Here is a 21,286-nt window from a genome sequence, read left to right on the forward strand (position 1 = left end):
CACGTCTTCTTTCGCATGTTTTATCTCTGAAACTACTAAATGGATTTAAAAGAATCCGAGATTTGAAGTTCTCACAGCAGTAAAGATGTTAGCATGTCATCTGACTCGTGACATTATTTAGTCTTGCTGGTGGTTATAAATTCTGAAGGAGAAGACGACGTTTCTCAGAAACGTTGGTACCCGTCTGCAAGACTACGAACCATAAGGGCAACAATCAACATATTTCGATTAGATTTAATATTTGGGGTTTACACCAAAATCTGTCGCATGAATTTAATATTAGTCGAAAGTAAACATTATTTTACATCAGTGGTTTTGAACATTCTGATTCATGGACCAGTGAAATACCAACGGATTTTCCGAGGATCAGGACCCTTTGTCCATGCAAAACTACACAGTATTACACATAATAGCTAATATACAACATACAGTCTATCTACAAATATAAATATCATTGCCACGCCTAAAGATGTTTATTTACAATATAAAGCCTAAAGCTTTAAAGTCGCATACTAAAATCAGACGCATCATAATCTTCAGTACTGGTGACGTATCAACATATTTATACTGGTAAATCACCTTCATTTGATATACAGGTAACACTCGATTTACGCCGGGGATGCATTCCTGGACGAACCGGCGTAAATTGAAACTTTTATAATGTAAATCAATGGGAAGGGAATGACATGCGTTCCAAGCACCCAAACATTGACGAGTAATGGCATTACATTTAAAGCTCTGAAATAACGTAAATAAAATAAATGGGAATTTAAAAAATATATTTTATACACTTACAATCGGCAATTCGTTGGTCCCCGCGATTGACTGCGATTCTTTCATGAGATTGATGTGTACAGTCATCTCTGCTGTTATGCGATAGTTGCATTCATGTAAAACGCCGACCTATAGAAAATCGCATAGTAAAAATAACCCCGGGACCTTTGCAGAGATTAAATTACTCCTTTGAAAGTTTAAAGAGCCAGAAATGAAACTGCATAAGAGCAAACTCGCGCGTGCAAAAGTTTGCATTTCACAAACAGCTTTTACCGATTCATCGATCTCAATGGGGCAAATTCGCGTTAACGAAACATACGTAATTGCAGAGATGACTGTATTTATAATTTTTATTCATAATCAGCGACGTAAGAATTACGATTTAGTATAAGAAGCGGTACGAGAAACATTGTAAAACGTTATAAATAATAGTAAAATATATTTTTTCACTTTTTGACTTTCTGGTTTCAAAATCGGCGCAAATTGAACCGGCGCAAATCGAGGGCTACCTGTATTTGTATGCTAGTAAGAGACGGCTCAGGTAATTAGTCCAAAATTAACAAACAGCTCAAGAGAACCCTTCCAAGGCCCCCCTGAAGCACAAACCTGGTTATACTGATGGACTCAAAGAACAAAATTCACTCATTGTTGGAGGAGTGCGATGTATCATTCAAACCAGTAAGTAATGCCCCACATTTTTTTTCTCAGCCAATAATGAAGATAGAAAAGTGCACTTTTACATGCTTGAGATTTGATGTTTCCCGCGTTCGTGTACGGAGTTTCAAATGATTCCAACCGATAGCGGAGCTGTAGTGAACTGTTAAAATGGCGTCTGTGAACGACTCTCGTTACAAACAACGAGCTGTAATTGAATTCTTTGTTGCTGAAAAAGAAACGGTGGTGAACATTCATAAACGTTTGTGTGCTGTGTATGGAAGCTGTGCAGTCGATAGGAGCACCGTTGGTCGCTGGGCTAAGAGAGTTAAAGCTTCAGGAAGTGAAGAAACCGAGCTCCATGATCTGCCGCGCTCTGGGCGTCCTGCCACAGCCACCACTCCAGACATGTTGAACCGCGCGGATGCCATTATTCGTGAGGATCGGCGCATCACAACTCGACAATTGGCCCAACAGCTTTCAGTCAGCAATGGAAGTGTAATTGCAATTATCCGGGCTCTTGCATATTCGAAGGTGTGCGCAAGATGGGTTCCACGAAGTCTCACAGCAGACCACAAGGATTCAAAGGAAAACGATTTCTTCTGAATTGTTGGAGCGTTTTGATGCTGAGGGAGAGATCTTTCTGTCCCGGATCATTACAGGTGACGAAACCTGGATACACCACTTTGAGCCGGAGACAAAAAGGCAGTCAATGGAGTGGCATCATCCTCTATCACCGAGAAAGAAGAAATTCAAGTCAACTCCCTCCGCCGGAAAAGTCATGATGACTGTCTTTTGGGACAGTGATGGGGTCATTCTTGTGGATGTGATGCCAAGAGGTGCGACCATCAATTCAGACGCGTACATTATGACCCTGGAAACCCTCAAGAAGCGTTTCCGACGAGTTCGGCCTCACAAGCATCCAGCAGAAATTTTGCTCCTGCATGACAATGCACGCCCTCACACAAGTCCGAGAACCCGGGAAGAAATCACCAAATTTGGTTGAACGGTGCTGCCCCATCCACCCTCCGACTCCATCTCTTTGGGCCACTTAAAGATGCTATCCGCGGAACAAGGTTTGAAGATGACGAGAGCGTTATTCAAGCAGTGAGGACATGGCTACGTGCACAGGACAAGAGCTGGTACCGGCAAGGCATGCATGCACTTGTTCCACGCTGGCGTAAAACCGTACAAGTTGATGGGGACTATGTGGAAAAATAGTATGTGTAAAGGAAACATTGATTTATATTGTCACTAAATTTGAGCCATCTTGAATAAATATGTTCTGAGGAAAAAAATGTGGGGCATTACTTAATGAGCGACCCTCGTACAATCACCAACGTTAACTATGCAAAGCACTGTCTCAGAAAACCATTAAAAGCTGTAGGGTAACCAACCCTAGGGCATGAATTTCCAAATACAATGAGGTCCTGCTGGGTTAGGTTAGGGGAGAAAAAGGTCAAGCTAATGATAATAAGGAAAATGAAAGAAGAAATCAACTCTTAGGACAAGGAAGAGATAAGAATCTGGAGTGAATTTCTCAACATTTTCAAACTATTCTTCAGTAAAAATAACGAAAATGAACAACAATACGTAATCTTTAATATGAACATCGCTGTTTCTTCACAAAAATACATCAACAGACTCAACAATAAATTTATCCCACACCAATAACTTTCAAAAATTCTGCAGATACACAATTCGTCGACCACGTTAAATTTGGCAGCCGCAGATAGAGACGAACATATTTACGGGCCCCTTGGCCGCTGAGGTAAACACAGATTGTAATAAGCTGCCTTATTCCAAAAACTGACACCTTTCCAGCCACACCAACCCTTCCCTTGAATTATTTGCAAATCTTCACTTCCAGTGTAGTGAGGATCCAAGATCAAAAACTTCAGGTCACCAGAATTCTTATTGAAGTCCACACCAAGAATGGTGTGAGCCAAGACTCCGCCTCCTGCAAACCAATTTCACATTATTACAGCGAAGTTTCTCAGAACACGGACCCGTAGGAAAGCAGATGAACTTTTCAATTTGGAACCAAAGTTATCAATTAGACAATTGTGCGAAAGAATGAAGGTCAGTAAGATGCGAGGCCGAATGCGTGAAATTAACATCCAGTTCTTGAGAAACCCTAGCAAAATCACGAATTAAAGACACGATCCACCAATTCCGAGAGATAACAAAACGTAGAAATCCCGTGCGGATATTTTTCAAAAATACGTTTACGAAACGGATTCAAACAACCAATTAAATATGGAAACAATATTTGCTGATGATACAATTTGGCGAAATGAAAAATCAAGCAAAAACAGCAACTGGGTCACTGGAATTAAACAAAAGACCAAAACGACAAATACGAAGAAATCTACCGTCTCCTTCCGGGAAAATACCAGGATAGTACCGTAAATCGGGCCACAACCATTTCCTTCCGCATCCTCTCCAATTCACTATCATCCTCTCATTAAATGCCACAAAGTCATTAAATAAACTACAAACAAATAAACCCACTGGCTTCAAAGTTTCAATTTATCTAAAAACATACAACGTTGCTCTTCTGCATTCTACCTACAAATCTATGAGGTATCACGCCCCAGAAACCAACGTCATCGTCTTCACCATCAGAACCTAAAATCTCACAATCTAAAAGCCGACGTCAAAGTCGAGGAAAATGACATAATTTTCGAAGGAGAGCATAGAATTTTGCCGCTACAACAAGAGGGTAGTTTCAGTATAAAACAGTAGATGTCAGACGCAAAGGAATGATTAAAACACCAGAACTTCAATGACTTTGACATACTACCAACCTAATCGATCTTGGAACCATCGAGATTGATTAAGCACAGTACGAACAAAAATTAAACTGATATAAAATAATTTTGACAGGCAATGAATGCATGTGGAAACTGTATTCTGGTATGGATCACACCCATGTGGTCTCGTTTTATAACTTCCACACCAAACTTCATCCAAATCTATGAAGTAGTTTCAGTTGAAACACGTAGATGGACCATTTTCATAGCGTGTCCTGTATATTGAAGCTTATTACCTATCATGATAGGAGTGCCCTCAATCTTGAAGTGGTACGCCAACTCTCCGCCGAGGCTACCCAGCTCCTCGCCCGAGCTGACAGACAGAATCCTCGACGTAACGCCCAACATGGACTCCAGACAGAAACTCACTTCTGTGGAACCTATCCACTGGCACGAACCGACGAACGACGACGGTTTGTCACCGATGGTAACGAGACACTGTTGAATTTCATGATGTGTTGGGATTGCACGTTCTGAGTAACCCTGCCACCTTAAAAAAAGTACAGAACAATTAATGGCAAAATGACAGGGAAAATAAACACACAACATGGATTGTAGTCATTCTAGGTCGTTACCAATATTTCACAGGAGCATATTACTTCCATCTTCAGTACATGCCCACTTTTACCCTGAAAATGGTGGTAATATGTTCCTGTGACATGCTGGTAGCCACCTACAAGACTACATGGTGTCACAACCCAGAATACCACAATCCATTTCCAATATCATATTTTAAACACACAATCAGCTGTACAAAAACTGTTTCACACTTCTCTGGATTTATGAACAGAAGAAATAAAACACTTCATCAAGTTTACAGCAACAACCATGTATGCAACAGTAGCAGAACAAAGATTGATTTATATGTGAATAATTTCCTCTTCTGAGACACATGACAACTTTCTCTATGACCCAGTGTGGGTCTTGGATGCCTTTTTTTGAGGTTTCTTGATCTATTTTAGACACAGAAAGACGCAAACATCAATGCCTTGAGTGGGATTCAAACCCATGGTCCCAGTGCCCATGCCCCAGAATGTGCGGCCACTGTGACCGGCACGTGGCAACTTATATACTAATAAAATACAATGTTATGGTTTTGTGAGACGCATATCAAAACAGGAATGCTGCATGATTTTCACAGGAAAAAATTCAGACTAAAACTGTGAAATTTACACAATAGCGAGGGGTGATTTAAGCCTATTAATGAGAACAGAAGAGCAAGATGTCATCACCAGTGTAGAAAAATCAATAAATAAAAATGTGTTCTATAGTTTCAAAATGTGATACAGCTTGTGGTTATAACGTTTAACTCTTCAAAAGGGACTGATTTTTTCAATAAAAATATGGCAATCTTGTAGCAGGACAACATTGCCCCATTATTAGCGCAAATAACTTCATGGGACACACGTCTGTTCTGGTTTATAAAGGTTAATACGAAGCATATCAGATTTGCTACATGTAATGGATAAAAATAAGTAAGAGTATGATTAAAGGTTGCAGTGGTCATTTGCAGCAATACTGAAATAAACTGAAAATACTTCGTCTCCTTAAAATTTAGTGAAACCACATCTCAGTTTGTATATACTCTGTGGGTCACAGCATGCACGAAGAGACAAACTTGCAACGGTTAGTGAGAGGCAACGAAGAGGAAACAAGGAAGGTTATATGGACAGAAGTCAGACTTAACAATGAAAGGTACGGCAAAGAGGTTAGGGCGATGATGACAGTCTTATGGGACACTGTGCCATGTAGTCTCATAGCAGTTGACCAATGTTTCAGAAGCATGAACTTCCTCCATCAAAAGACTGATGAAATATAAGTCAACTCCTATACGACTGCCCAGCGCAACATCCAAAAAGGCTGTCATCTTCATACTGACTGCTCAGCAAAGCAGCAAACGTTTTTAATCCTGTGTTACAGTCATTTGTGATTAAGGAATGAAGCATTTGTATTCTGCTATTTCCCACAATATAAAAATACACCTGTTTGTCACATTCTGTGTCGTGATCACGGTGTCTGCCCTAGTCGTACATAAAAATCTGAAGTAGTTCGTAGAAAAATCAACTAAAATCAATACATACTTAAACCAAGAGACAATAGTCTGCAATGAACGGTATGCACAGCCCCAACCGCTGTCATCAATATGATCTTGTCTGTAGTGATGATAACTGTACGTCCCCTGCACCAGAGAAACCTCTCCACCATTTACTGCAAAGAAATGAGGCATTGAAATTAATATCTCATAGGTGCAGTGACTGAATAAACAAGTATTAAGAAACCAGTTTGAGTCTTCTGGGATGTGACACTGTGTAGTCTCGTAGGTGGTTACCAGGGCTTCGGAAAAATCAAGTCTCCATTTTCAGATATTCAGACTGCATGGTACCACAACCCAAACACCATAACCAGAAGAAAATAGAAATGCCACAGTTTAATCAGTTATGTTACCTTCATTGGTATATGAACGTCCATTAACACATGCTATGGAATAACACGTGTACTGACAATACAGAAAACCCCATACTTATGTTCCTGAAATGTACGGTTTCCCATAATTTACAATATCCTTTTCCAGTCCCATTAATTTTGACATCATTTAATTATTTTTGGTCTCACAAAATATCACTTCACTTGAATTTCCTTGAATTTTGTATTTTTTTTGGTTTTCTTTGGCGGTTGGTAAACACAGGCTACACTTTATATCAAGAAACCATTTGACACAAAATGTCCCAAGCATCTGCAGCAATTTGTCACCAGTTTTCCAAATTACTACCAATATTTATATTAGACCATTCGCCAGACTTTGACATGCCCTTATCTCCTTTTAAACCTATCACACCTCTAGTCTAATCGCAACTGAACAATTCTGCTGTTCTTAGGGGGCTCTGTATCATGACGAGTACGGCCTGGTTTCAGTCTATCTGCCGCAATATTACTGCAACAGCTTCTACTGTGGACCTTTCTGAAGCTACTACACGCGTTATAGAGAATGATGATTATATCTGGTATTCACGAAGATTTTAAGAAATGACAGATGGACATTTTGGATTCAAAAATACTGAATAACAGTCTGAAAATGTCCAAATTAAGAGCATACCAACGATGATGTTCTGGGTTTTGGCGCCATGCAGATAACAACGTTTTGGAGAAACATATTGTCTCTACCTTCATGGCTGAAGATGGAGACAGAGTGTTTCTCCAAAATGTTGGCATCTGCCGAGTCTACAGACAGTACTAAAACGGAGACAAACATCTTCACTGCATTTTAAAAATGTGGATATGCAGACAAAACTGATATGAGGAAATAAAATTCTAAGTGTCTGAATTATCATACTTTTCCAAACATTCAGTTACAATTTACTGTAACTTACCTGTAGGTGTCAAACCTTCATGAACATTGATCAATGGTGCATTGACAGGAATGTCTTCTGTAAACAGGTGCGCACATCCACGCCTGAAGTATGGTCTGTCAAGTGGAAGGGCTAGCAACTTATGTAACAACCTGCGCTCCGTATCTGTAACAAATGCAGTGCAAGGAATGGTCAAACCAAGATCACTAATAATTTCAAGCACAGTTTAAGGTTAACAAATTCTATATTCTTAACTCTTAAAAGAATAAATTGCAAACAAAAATTAGAATGTTAATGGGATTGAAATCAACACTTTACACTGTATTTATGGTTTCTTCCCATACTGCCAACATGACTGATGCAAATACCATTGTCATTTTATTTATTTATCATTCATTTAACAACACTGTCAATAGATCAGATTATACAGCATTAAATTATATGATAACTAGCAAATAATGTATTGAATAAGATATGCAAGGAAGTGGTCATGACTAAGTTATTATCCTAACATTTTTTCGAGGAACTAGAGAGAACCACATAAAACTCTGCCAGGATAATCAATCTGAGCTGAGATTTGAACCTGGGTCCACATACAATGAATAAACATCCAGAAGTAGTATTCCCATTAAATTTTACAGCAGACTTCCCACACTACACATCACTCTCATAAAATATACCTTCTAGAGTAAGCTATGATGACTACATCAGAAAACATGGCTTTTGAAGTGAAGATCAAGCTTCCATGGCACCCCTTTATGAGTCGCTGCATGCTACACAAGTGTTTCCCCCTATAATGTGGTCATAATTCCTGCAACTGTTAAGTAAAAGCTATAAGCACATTGTATTTACACATTTTATGCTTGATTCACATGTAGAGTCGTAGACTGATCATGACTGTCCCAGACTTTTCAAGAAGTCAACTGATCATTCTACCTTAAAGCAAGTTTTGGAACGTTTACAGCAGTGAAGCTGTTAAAAAAAAAAGACAAAATTTTTGGCTGGTCAAGTTGATTTTTATCATGACAATGCACCTTCCCACACAAAGAAAGAAAAACCAGTTTTTATGTAATCACACACGAAGGGGCAGAAATGGATGTTGTGTCCTCCTTCCGGTTCAATAATTAAAAACACTTTCATAATCCAGTTATTAATGCTTACCCAGTTCAGAGTCATGCTTCTGCTTTTGATACACGACTGTCACAAAGTGGCCACATTCACGAGGTAGAAAATGGTAGGTCTCAGGTGCAGACACCACGAACATTGAATCTACAGAATTTGATATCTGCTCTAGGAATGAATTCTCTATCAGTTTCAAGTTCCGCCACAAACTGTCCACTAGTGCAGTATACAGGTGAACGACCTTTGAATTTCGATGCACCATCGAGATGGTGTCAACTTTAATGACGGTCTTCAGACACCGGTAGCTTCCTAATGGCATAAAACAAGAGAACAAGATGGTATAAAATCTGAAATATAAAGAAACACTTTGTAAAATAATTACGTATTTTCACATAACAGAAAATATAGATAATAATAAAACAATGTGTTTATACAATAAGTAATCACTGGGATAAAAGGAGCCAATTTTTTTTGGTGTCCAGTACGCACCATTCAGTATGGTGTGCATTGGTGGTTAGCAGGATTCACGACCCATCAGTACATGGGTTCCATCGGAACCGTGACATTGAACGCTCCTGCTGTGACCCCCTTTTTTCGAGATGATGATGAAAGTGGAGTAATTGTTGGGATGCCACGGAGAAACCCTGGAGGAAAACTCTGTGATGGCTGGATCACGGCCTTGCCCAACACAAGTTGTAAATCTGAGCACCGCCAGGAATCGAACCCGGGACCCCAGTATTACAAGCCCAGTGTTCTAACCGCTAGACCACCGTGGCGGTAGAAGAAGCCAATTCAACTCCCAAAACATTTTGTATGTCAAATATACTGTCTGTTACTTAACCCTTGCCCGCAATCTTTTTCTGTCCAGTAATATTTTAAGGTCAACTTCAGATCGGCTGCATGGTTACAATATCATTACATAGCTGTCATTCATAAGATGACCAATATGGAATAATGTTGTAGAGCAAAAATGGAAGAATGTCAAGAAACATTTCAACCAAAAAAGTGCCATAAAGCGTTATTTGACGACAGGCCTCAACTGTGTCTTAATAAATTAATCCCTGTATTTAAAGTTTTGGAGAATTTTTGTGTCGAGACCAGAAAAGAGTATTTAAACAGACTCATAAAATTATACAAAATGTGAAAGACAAACCAAGATAACTTACTGTTTATGAGATGTATGATAGGTGCACACTTGTTTGGAGACTCTACAAGACTGTCCCTGCTCGCCTTTAACAGCATTTCAACTGATAAAAGATCCTATGAACATCAACAGAGAAATCAAACAGAACAACACGTGTACCACTCAAGGTGAGAGTCTTAATTATACTCTTTTCTTCAAAGAATGGCACTGGAGAACCATTAAGTCAAAAAGGTACACACTCAACTTCCTCAGTGGCAATAAAACTCTGTGTCTATTGCTGTATGACAATATTTGCTCCCCAAATTTCATAGTTATGATAATTACACAGACATTAATGTGCATAAGAGCTTTATCTGTGAAGCATACCATAATTAGAAAATTTTCATTTTCATCAATTCCACTTTACTTGAAATTTGCATATTCAATACTTTTTGGAGGAACAGCATCAATTATTTCAGATCTCAGTCAAATTTTGTAAGCACATAATCTCACTCACTTATGTAACACTTTCTGGATCATTGTTTTCTGTATATCAAATGCAAATTGCAATGAGCAATAGTCTTCTTTGGATCCATACACACAAAACTGTCTTGCATTCATCAATTTCTTCTGATATCTGTAGACTTCCTTGAAATTTTTGCAAAGACCGAAAACTTTGAAATTTGCTGAATATTTCACATCAAATCCCATAACAATATGTCTCAAATTAAAAAATATATTAAACTTTAAAACCACACAGTTATTTTATAAAGACAATGAATGTAATTCTTATTATGGTTAATGTATGTATGAAATTAACTTATAATCTTTGCAAACAAAACATGCTTAAGGGGAAATGGAAAAGAAAAATGTTACTTTCAACTTACAGCTTCTTTAGGAGAACATTTCTTCTTGCCTTTTACTTTAACACGACCTCCAGTGAGGCTGTGATTTGATTCTGAACTGCCATGAATATCACATAATTCTCCAACTGTTTGGTCACCCGAAATTCCATTCAGCCCATTTTCTGAACTGCTGCTCTTCAGATACACACTTGATTTGGGGAAGTGGAAACATACGACTCCTGCTGCTACCTTGGAAACAAATTTGGAGAAACATGATAGGGTAAAAATGTGTAGTCTCTACAAACCAAACAAAAGTTATGGCCTTCTAAGGGAAAGATCAATTGTCGCTATCAGTGGACTAGTGGTTAGTATGCTTGCCACTGGACCCAATGTTCGCAGGTTCAATCCTGGCCGAGGTCGATGGATTTTTATGGGTGATAAAAATCGGCAGCACAACTTCCTTTGGAGAGGAAGTAAAGCCGGCGGTCCCATGTAACAGATTTATGGCATGTAAAAGAACTTTACGAGCATGATATGAGATGTTTTGTAAGCAAAATTCAATGGCCATTTCTCACCCAAGTCTCCTGATTCACTGCTAGATGGCTCTGGCAGTCAAATCAGGTATGGGTATAAATTGTGTGGAGTCAGTGGGTTGGTTACTCACTACTCTCACTAACACTGGAGCACCCAATGGGCATTGCTGGACAGGGAAATATAATATAACAACATTGATATTAACGGATATATTACGCTCTCACAAATATTACACATATTAAATACACCTTGGTGGGATAGGTTAGTGAATAAACTGAATGGTTATGAGGTGGAAGACTAGGTTTGAATACCAGCAGAGTCAAGAATTTGTCTGTATGTGAAAATGTCCCAAACAGCGCAATTCTTCTTAGCCAAATGGTGTGACGACTCTTTGAAACAGTACAGAAGCCAGAGTATGAAACTGACTATTCATCCCCAATCTAGTGCTGTCTATAAAGTGCTTGGGACAGTGTTGAGGTAAAGCAACAAATTTACTTTTCATGTTCCACATTCTAAGAGACTGCAGCAGTAAAAATTTCCTAAACATCGCATCCAGATGCCTACCTTCTTTTGCAGCATAACTAGTGTCTCACTGATGGCATCAGCTTGCAGTTCACATGTAAGTGGAAGCCTTGTCTGAAGACGCACGTGAACGAATTGTGTCCAAATGTCTGTTTCACTCACGACTTCGTAAGTGGCATCTTTCAGATTTTCATGCACGTATAACTGAGCTTTTATTCCAGTAAGATTGCCCAGCTGGTATAGCAAGAGAAGAGGGTTGTCTGTTATGTGTACATTCTGCAAGTGATGAGAAAAACAAAGGGTAAAAAGTGTGGAGGTAAAAGCAGACCTTAACTTCTATATTTAATGTGAAATGCCATTACATTGCTAAGTTCTTCTGTTTTAACACTTCAAACATATCAAATCAATTTTATTCACCAAACTTCTGTTATTTAGAAGGAAACATATTTAAATTAAACGCTTTACAAATGTGATCTGATGTGCTTTAAAATATACCCTGTACTGTCTCTTGTATTAATAATCAAATATATGATGAGAAAGGTATATTCCATAATGCAATATAACATCATTCAGATGAATTCTTTAAATTGATATTTCCAACAAATACATTCAAAACATTTACTCACTCATTTTACTATTATCCACATTGCTGATTCAATAACTTAAACCAAGCAAACCTATTTATAATTTATCTTTATTCCAGTATTTTGACACTCCACAGATTAAACAAAGTATAGTTTAGAAAAATACTTGCTACCAGCTTGGTTACCACTTGGTTATAAACAAAAGAATAGGAAGAGATATCTATACCTACTCCAAAGTTGATGTATCTAAAAAAACAGCTCATTACACAAAAGAGCAATTCATATTAATAAATTCAAAACTTAAGTCAAAGTATTTTGAAGCTTGATTAATATTAATGAAGAAATCCAGGAAAGAAAGTTCAAAAGCAATACATTTTTTTAATTCTTAAAAAAAGACTCATTATACCTCATTGCCTTCTGATTAAACACTTTTCAATTTGATGATCATTTAATGAGATAAATGTAAACATATATTCAGATCTTCATATCGGTTCCGATTGGTTGATAATGCCCAAATTCACATTTTGTCGCAGAGTTTTAGTACTAAAAGTAAAATAATTATGCTCAAAGTGAAAAATAATTATAACTTCTGTTGATTAAAACTGGCTTCCTAACTTATTCACAGAGACAAAATTTAAATTAAGCATACCTGCTCTAGACCTTCAAGAAATTCTGGTGTAAAATATGAATCTGTGAATGTGACAAAGCCACACACATCAACTTCAGTCGGAAAATGAAGCTTCGATTGACTGATACATCGCTCCTGATCATCAAGTGAGAGAGAATTACATTCTTCATTTAAATCAAATCCCAGTCCCACAACGAACAAGGTATCATCGTGCATCAAGCCAAATAAATAGCCTGAACATTCTGATGTCACTGCATTCAATCTCTGCAAAGCAGAATAATCAGAAGATAAACATAAATATTGTGTGTGATTAACTAAGATCTTTCGGTAGTTTTAAAGTGCCGTGTGCATGCTCCATGCACACTTTGAGGAGGAGAATCCAACTTTATCAAATTATCTGTAGAAAGGCAATGTCATTGGAAGTAAATTATGTCAATGAAAAACTCTAGGGTTACAAGCTGCGTCAGGTGGCCGAGTGGTGAATAAACCATATCTTTTGCCAACGTTTCGAGAACAATCTCTGCTCTCATCCTCAGGGCTGGTCAGGTGGCTGAGTGATGAGCCACCTGACATGGCTTGTAACCCGAGAGTCTTTCATCAACTTCAGTTGTCGTGGAAGCTTCACTTTATACAAATGATGCCAAGTTTCAAGCTTTCCAGAACTGCAGAAGTGTAAACTTTCAAAAAGTAAGAAACACAATATACATACCTGAAAACATGCACAATAGTAGATTAACCTTTTAAAGCCTAGTGGTAACTATATGTACCATAAGTCAATAATTCTGAATTTTGTATGTATGGGTTTAGGATTCTGATTCTCAACATAAACTGGTATTATTTTCTTAAACAGCATTAAAAGGTTGATCTTTGTAATGAAGTATTGGGGTTTCTTTTGGGCAGGGACTGAATTCTTAAATATTATTCAGACAACCTTCAACTTTGAAGGGTTAAGATAATAATAAAATATTGAAAGTGAAGATGATTTAACAGCACTGGTTGTTTGAGACTGTCAACAGATTAAACATATCAAACAAACAATTAAATATTAAATTTAACCTTAATTTCAGTAACAATATTTCCTTTGTGTCAGATGAAATTTATTATGACTTAGTCTTCTTGAATGAGAAAGTGGCATTTCCTCCATATCGGATATAATAGCTTTTCCACCATGACATGAAGTCAAAGCTTTGTTCATGGAAACAAGTTATAGAAGTTATGTTTTATGATACTTCTTACTGAACCTCTTATATTATTATATTTCATACCTTCTTCTCTGTCTTACATTTAATAGATTGATGCATTCCTCAAAATGTGCAAACTTCCACAGGGCATAATAACTAACTCATTCATGGCCTTTTTTAAGCAATTTATAGCAGCTTGGCTGGTTGATAATTTCCTATTTTATGTGGGACCCTAACAACAGTCTGCCAATGAAAAGCCTAACCAAAATCTAATTTTCATTAACCAGCCAGAAAATTTATTTGATTTACAGAAGTGTGTGACCATAACAGCATAGGTATGTTAGCCGCCATGGCTATTTGTGCTTGCATATATATATCAGTTTCCACATTCATTACCAAACACCTAGTGAAAGTAGGTTTTACATGCAAGACTGTAATACAGCCTAGCAGTGGGTTTTATGATAAAAGAGCAACATTCATGCACAAGGATCGTGTATTAAAAAGTGATAAAATATGTAAGGCAGCAAAGTATCAGAATATTTACACAAAACAAAAAACTGACCTAGAAAAATCCTAAAAGTATGTGCGACAGAAAGAATGCGACAATGTTAATTCAAGTAAAATAAATCACACAAGAAAACTGCCTACCATATCTTATCATATAGAAACAATGTGAATAAAGATACACATTAGAATTTCCGCACCTTGTCAAAATTATAGTGTACGGAGCCACAGAAAATTCCACATTTATCAAATTACTTTCCTCCGTATGAAGTAAAGGTGATAAGTCACGTAGAGATTTCACTGTGGATACTGAATACCTGAGAAATTGTACTTGTGGATCCTTCATCTGGTAAGCGTTCTTACCTACTTAATATACATAAACGTCTGGTACCCATTTCATTTCCTGTGATATTGAAAACTGGTGAAAATTGTATGATAAACCTCATAATACCAGACAAGCAGGGAGTTCCTAAGCAATTTAACTGGAATTTGAAAATATACAAATCACATCTCAGAAGCCAAAAATAATCTTTGCTGCTTACAAAGAACTTCGATTCAAACAAACATTTTTCGTAATACAGCCACCACAAACGTGGTTACCCATATTGCTATTTCGGATCGAACTGGTGGAGACGATTACCAAAAGAACTATAATATTGACTACACAACTAAGTAATGCATATGCACAACACACCAACTTCTATTAAAGGCGGTAATATTACTTAATTTGTAACTCACATCAATTACATTACTGGAAATCTTCAGACGTGGAAGCATTTTGTAAGTTATTTATACCAACTTTACAAACTGACACATGTAGATACGTGACTATCACGTTCTATGTTGCAAATTATGTAATACGTTTAATAATACAAATTATTCACGTATGCATGCAACATTTCGGTTGACAATCACAGTATTATATAAACTGTAATACAAAACAAACATAAATCTGATTCTTTCAAATATTGGTAGAAAATCGTATTAACCGAAAATTTTATTACATATGATACAACCGTAAAAAGCAACCAAGTTTGATTTCTAAAATTACGGCAAGTCCAGAATTTTCAATTCCTTCTTTATCATGTTCATGTTTCAGCAATAATATTTTCGATTTATAGCATAGCCCCTGCTTACGTCATACTTTCAGAGTGAATTGGTATGGTTATGTATTTACGGTATCTATGGCGTCAGCAATCTGTGAGTATATTGTGCTGCCATCTTTGAACCACATATTTCAACACTTCACTGGGACTCTTGGATTTTACAGCTACTATCATTCCATTGTTAACTGTAAAATACTGTCATAACTATGTAATTTATATTTGTATTAGAATAAAATATTGCATCTATGCTACATGTTCTTTTTCCTTGGTTTGGGCCTGTGAAGGATGTATGGAATGTACATTAGTCTTTCTGAATCCATCAATTTCCATATTCATTCAGCCATGTGAAATTAGCTTCCAGTTTGGCAGCAATAACTAACAGACCACATAACAAAAAATAGAAAACTTTGTTTAGTCCACACAAGTAGAAAGTTTCTAATCAATTTAACTGGAGTTGGAAAAGAAACAGATGTCCAATTATAAACCATCACACCAGTATGAGCATTTCAATGGATGTAACTGAAAGGTTTTAGCATACATAAGTTTTATGAACTAACTGTGAATGTTGAATTTATTGCATTTATTTTATTTTAAAAAACCAACATAGTTGTCCCATTCACTGTCATATAATCAAGTGATGTACTCCCACCAATGTATGAAATATATGGATGGATATTTTTCATTCTTCTTTTTCTTTGTAACTACAGATAATGTAGTGTTTAGTAGAGTAGGGGTAAACACGAAGCTGGATGATAACTAATATTGCACAGTACCTTAAATACTGAAATGCACATTATGGTGCATTAGTTGAAAATCAGACAATCAAAATGACACATATAATAACCTCATAAAGTTTGGCACACATCTGACAGGACATTCTGTATATTTATGCTTTTGAAGTTTCCAATCATAAATAATGTTTCCCAGTAGAATAATTATTAACATATAGTTCTGTAACTGTTGTCTATTAACTGAACCTTATATTTGTAAGGATTCCTTCCAACTGTAGGGCAATGAGTAGTGAGACTTGATGTTTTTAAAATTTTAAGAAATGTGCATTGTAGATGATGTAAGTTGTAACATCCTCATATTTTCCTCCTGCCAGTACAGCAAATACTTATAACAGACACATCTTATATAATTCACAGCAGAAATAACTGAGTGTAAAATCTCCAATTTTTTGGCTCAGAATCACACATATGTACATGCATACATCCTACCTTAAGTAAAATTTTGTAACATCACAGGGTTAAAATCGACTCTATATAACTGCAGAATGTAAGTCATAAATTGCAATGAATCAGTGGTTCCTACTATTATTGCAATTTAAAAATAAATAATTGAGTTGAATTAAAAAATTGAATTTTATGACTACAGGGGGAAGGATAATCATGTCCTGTGGCAAACTGCACTTTATATGGGAAATATTTTCAAATGGAACCATTTTTGGTAAATTTTGCATAAACAATTTCAAATAATATAATACAGAGAAAAGAAGTAAATTGATACAACACAATGAAAACAAAATTAAAAACAGAGTCTTAGCCTTTATCATACAAAAACAAGTGACTTAAAACCCTGTACTATAGGGCTGCCAGCTGGACTAAAGTCCAGGGTTTAATGGTTTCGCTGTATGCTACTGTGACATACTGGCTGCTGGATGTGCATAAACCGTGCTGCATGGATCACTTTAGGTAAATATGCAAACAGTATCATTACAGAAATAAATGGCTCAAACTCAGTTACATATTTTTTCTGAATGATAATATTTCAAAGCAAAGTCCAAATGTAGTCCATGCTTCCTTGTACATGTTATACAAGTAATGTCCCTCCTGCCACTTTCTTACCTGCTGGTAAAAACAGTGTAGTCTTTGCTGTTGCTAGTGACATTTGCATAGACGAAGTGTTGCTTGCAATCAAGCCACTTTTCTGTGATCAGTTGAATGTTTTCTGTTTCAGGTGCTTCTACTATTGTGAAACTCTTTCCAAGTTGTATAGAATAAAACTCTTTATAAAAATACATCAAGCAACCAAACAAACAGCTTCTGCAACCATTTCAAAGATTGCCTTAAAAAGTTGTATGCTAACATCAGCAGTCACGAAAGTCAGCCTCTCTCATGGTCTCAGTATTGTCATTTATCATCTTAGATTTACAGTTCCACATTCTTCAGTCTTATATTCCTCTCCTGTTATTCTACGCGCTCAGTGTAGACAAAGACCTTGTGTTGCCATATAACAGCAAGCATTTTGTTGCCTTACCAATATACATCATGCTCTTTTATTTTTATATTCACTGCTATGATAACCTCAAATTTCCAAATTCTGCTATTGCAGTATAATGTTCTAGGAGCCACGGTAGCTCAGTCACTGTAGTGTAAAGCCGTGGAATCGACAACCAGTGTTAGATTCCTTGCAGGAGTAAAGAATTTTTCTCCCATCTTCTGTTTCCAGACCAGTTCTGGGGTCAACCAAGCCTTCTATCCAGTGGGTACTGGGGAACCCATTGTAAATGTTCCATTAAATTATGGAGCTTGAACTGAGCTAGAATGTACTGAATTTTTAGCTTCATATCTGAATAAAAATTACTAATAATAACCTAGAATAATTTTTGAACACGTAACAGTGTATGTATGAGGCAAAATAATTTTTTACTACAGACTATGTCTACATTCAATGCAACAAACTCTTTCCAAAACTGAACCAAGCTTGTAAGTTACAATTCCAAGTTAATTTGCAGTCCTTATATATATTTCTGCACTCTGAAATAATTTTCTCAATGTCTAACACCATTTGAATACATATATATTTGTCACTATACAACTTCTTTACATTCCTATGGATAATCACTGCTGTAATAAATCTATTCTACTATTCATTTCAGTTTGAAAATATATTGTAATATAAAATGATAAACTGCAATGATGTTCAATTTAAAATGTGCAGGAAAAGCATATTTTGCATACAGATCTCACATGCCTTCAATATGATGAAAAAAATTACATTTATTTTTTGTGTAGAAACTTCATATTCCACTTCAAATATATATTTATTATTCAAGTCTATACACAAACTTTTAAATTGTTGATGTTAAAATTTAAAATCACCATTAATATTCTGCGCCATTCATCATTATCTCGATGTTACAATATTGCGCTATATATTACCTACAGGTTTCAATGTCATAGCATCATCTTCAGTAATCTACAATCTACAATCAATGAAAAGCGTGCATTAATAAATATAGAATAGTTTTAAAGATAAAAACCTGAAGATGATGCTATGACATTGAAACATGTAGGTAATATATAGCGCAATATTGTAACATCGAGATAACGATGAATGGCGCAGAATATTAATGGTGATTTTAAATTTTAACATCAACAATTTAAAAGTTTGTGTATAGACTTGAATAATAAATATATATTTGAATTTTGAACACAAACATGACGCATCTAAACTATAAACTTCATATTCCACATACTAATTTCCTTGGTTCAATTTAAAGCAGAAAGTTAAAGTCAACTGAATGACAAATCCTTGTTCCTATTCATACTCTCCATCCAAATTACAAAGCAATTAACTAACTACATGGAACACAATACTTCTTGAGAAGATTATAGTTATAGAACTAGACAAGATACACTGTCTTCATTGAACTCAAATGTTCATTACCATGTTCACAAGAGCATGTCATATGACCCTACTCTAAGCCAGATGAATCCAGTCCAGTCTCACACCCTATTCAAAGCGTAAAACAGGGTAATTTAAAATGGACTCGTTGGTTTTAAAAATTAAATATATATTTTAATTTGAGACATATAATCATGGGGTTTATTGTGAAATGTTCAGCAACTCAGGATCATTGTTCCTCACCCGCTGTTCAAGTGTACTGAACTCACTAAGTGACAATAAAACTATATGCCTGATGACGCCAGTGTAAGGTGAGCTCGGTAGCTCAGTCAGTACAGAGACTGGCTAAGGGCTGGGCGATCAGGGTTTGATCTCTGACAGAGACAGAGGATTTTCTTCTAGCCTCTGCGTCCAGACCAGCTCTGGGGCCCACCCAGGCTCCTGCCTGGGGGTAAAGTGTGGCTGGGATGTGTTGCTGACCATTCATCCTCATTTAGTGCCGAGGTTGAAAATGAGTAAGAGCTATATATGTCCTCACTCCTGTGTGCCTACATGACGCTTAATGGGATGACATTTGCAGTCAGAGTAAAGGCATTCATTCAGGAGCAATGCCAATGCATCTAAGGTTTGCAGAGTGCATGTCCACTGTCACTGTTCAATGAAACATTAGATATAGTATGTATGGAAGAGTACTTCCAAGAGCAAAATTAATTCATCACCAATTTACAAAATTTAAGGAAACAAGAAGTGCTTTTAAATTAAAAGTCAACATGAGGATGACAAAGTTCGTGAGAGGATACTGAAATAACATGAGTACTGTTTGCACGAAGTGTAAACAAACCCATCACTTGCTGCAAATTCAATTTTAACATGAGATAAAAGACACAGATCCTATGGGGGAAAACAAATCTAAAATGTTGAATGAAAATTATAAAGATTTTCTAAAATTAGTATAACGGTAACAATGGACTTGATCTCAACAAACCACATGCCACATTAGGCTTTGTTCATGAATTGATAACACTACACTAACAGTATCAGGCACACAATTATGTAACCACTGAAGGAGTCAACTGTGCATGCATGTACTCATGCCCAGCAGGTAAGGAACAACTTTCTGAGCTGCTGAACATTTCATAGCAAACTTCATGACTACTTGTCTCATGTTAAGTAAGGTATTACACTTTAAAACTAGGATACTCTAAGATACATGAGTCCAGTCTACACCTTTATGTCCTATTGTCTTAACATTCATTTTAATAGTATGAGGGGCGTATACAAATGATTTAGACTAACCTGAATTATGTGATCCTTGATGGTGGTGGCTCCCATTTTACACTTCGGTCCGTTCCACATATTCTCCCTGGAGGTCGATTCACCGTTGCCATCTCTCTGGCAATTTCCGTATTGCCTCACGAAACCATTGTTTGGGGGTGTCTCGTACCCACTCCCTGACAGCATCATGTAAGGCGTCTCTATCGGGGAATTGAACACAGTTGCACGTGCAGTCACTGGGGCTCACCGTGATCCCACACCCGCCTTATTCCCCGACCTGGCACCAAGTGACTATGCCCTCTTACATGAGATGAAGAACCCCCTGCGTGATCACCGACTCCCCGATAGAGACGCCTTACATGATGCTGTCAGAAAGTGGGTACGAGACACCCCCAAACAATGGTTTCGTGAGGCAATACGGAAATTGACAGAGAGATGGCAACGGTGAATCGACCTCCAGGGAGAATATGTGGAACGGGCCAAAGTGTAAAATGGGAGCCACCACCATCAAGGATTACATAATTCAGGTTGGTCTAAATCATTTGTATACGCCCCTCGTATCTTGTATCTACCCTTATCTCCAAAATGCTTCTTTTCTGGTTTTTGTCAGAAAAAGTTATTTCAGACAACTTGATATTATA

At 36.9% G+C, this 21,286-nt stretch overlaps 1 protein-coding gene across 3 annotated transcripts; it reads right to left on the bottom strand.

Annotated features, from left to right (window-relative positions):
- Nucleotides 1–3,008: 3,008 nt before the first annotated feature.
- On the bottom strand, nucleotides 3,009–20,975 carry Ufsp2 (UFM1 specific peptidase 2). Of its 3 annotated transcripts, none has more exons than XM_022070967.2 (10): nucleotides 20,667–20,975; nucleotides 12,971–13,213; nucleotides 11,780–12,013; nucleotides 10,724–10,930; nucleotides 9,880–9,973; nucleotides 8,753–9,022; nucleotides 7,613–7,756; nucleotides 6,326–6,452; nucleotides 4,481–4,734; nucleotides 3,009–3,388 (listed from the first exon to the last, which is right to left on the bottom strand). In XM_022070967.2, the coding sequence occupies exons 1-10, from the start codon at nucleotides 20,832–20,834 to the stop codon at nucleotides 3,177–3,179; spliced, it is 1,953 nt and encodes a 650-aa protein (XP_021926659.1). In that variant the 5' UTR covers nucleotides 20,835–20,975; the 3' UTR covers nucleotides 3,009–3,176. The 3 variants fall into 3 exon arrangements, with proteins under 3 accessions (XP_021926659.1, XP_021926668.1, XP_021926678.1); XM_022070976.2 differs by lacking the exon at nucleotides 20,667–20,975 and adding an exon at nucleotides 15,373–15,683; XM_022070986.2 differs by lacking the exon at nucleotides 20,667–20,975 and adding an exon at nucleotides 14,835–14,974.
- Between the last annotated feature and the right edge of the window lie 311 nt (nucleotides 20,976–21,286).

The sequence above is a fragment of the Zootermopsis nevadensis genome, unplaced genomic scaffold (assembly GCF_977971745.1).
Source record: "Zootermopsis nevadensis isolate Lab colony 2312 unplaced genomic scaffold, Znev_1.0 Znev_ptg000012l, whole genome shotgun sequence".
NCBI classification, from domain to species: domain Eukaryota; kingdom Metazoa; phylum Arthropoda; class Insecta; order Blattodea; family Termopsidae; genus Zootermopsis; species Zootermopsis nevadensis.

Excerpts from the sequence above, each read along its gene's own strand:
- Ufsp2 (XM_022070967.2), bottom strand. The coding sequence starts at position 20,834 with ATGATGCTGTCAGGGAGTGGGTACGAGACACCCCCAAACAATGGTTTC. Across the intron at positions 12,014-12,970 it reads TTCTTGAAGGTCTAGAGCAG|AATGTACACATAACAGACAA; the intron begins GTATGCTTAATT and ends CATCACTTGCAG. Across the intron at positions 9,974-10,723 it reads AATGTTCTCCTAAAGAAGCT|GATCTTTTATCAGTTGAAAT; the intron begins GTAAGTTGAAAG and ends TGATGTTCATAG.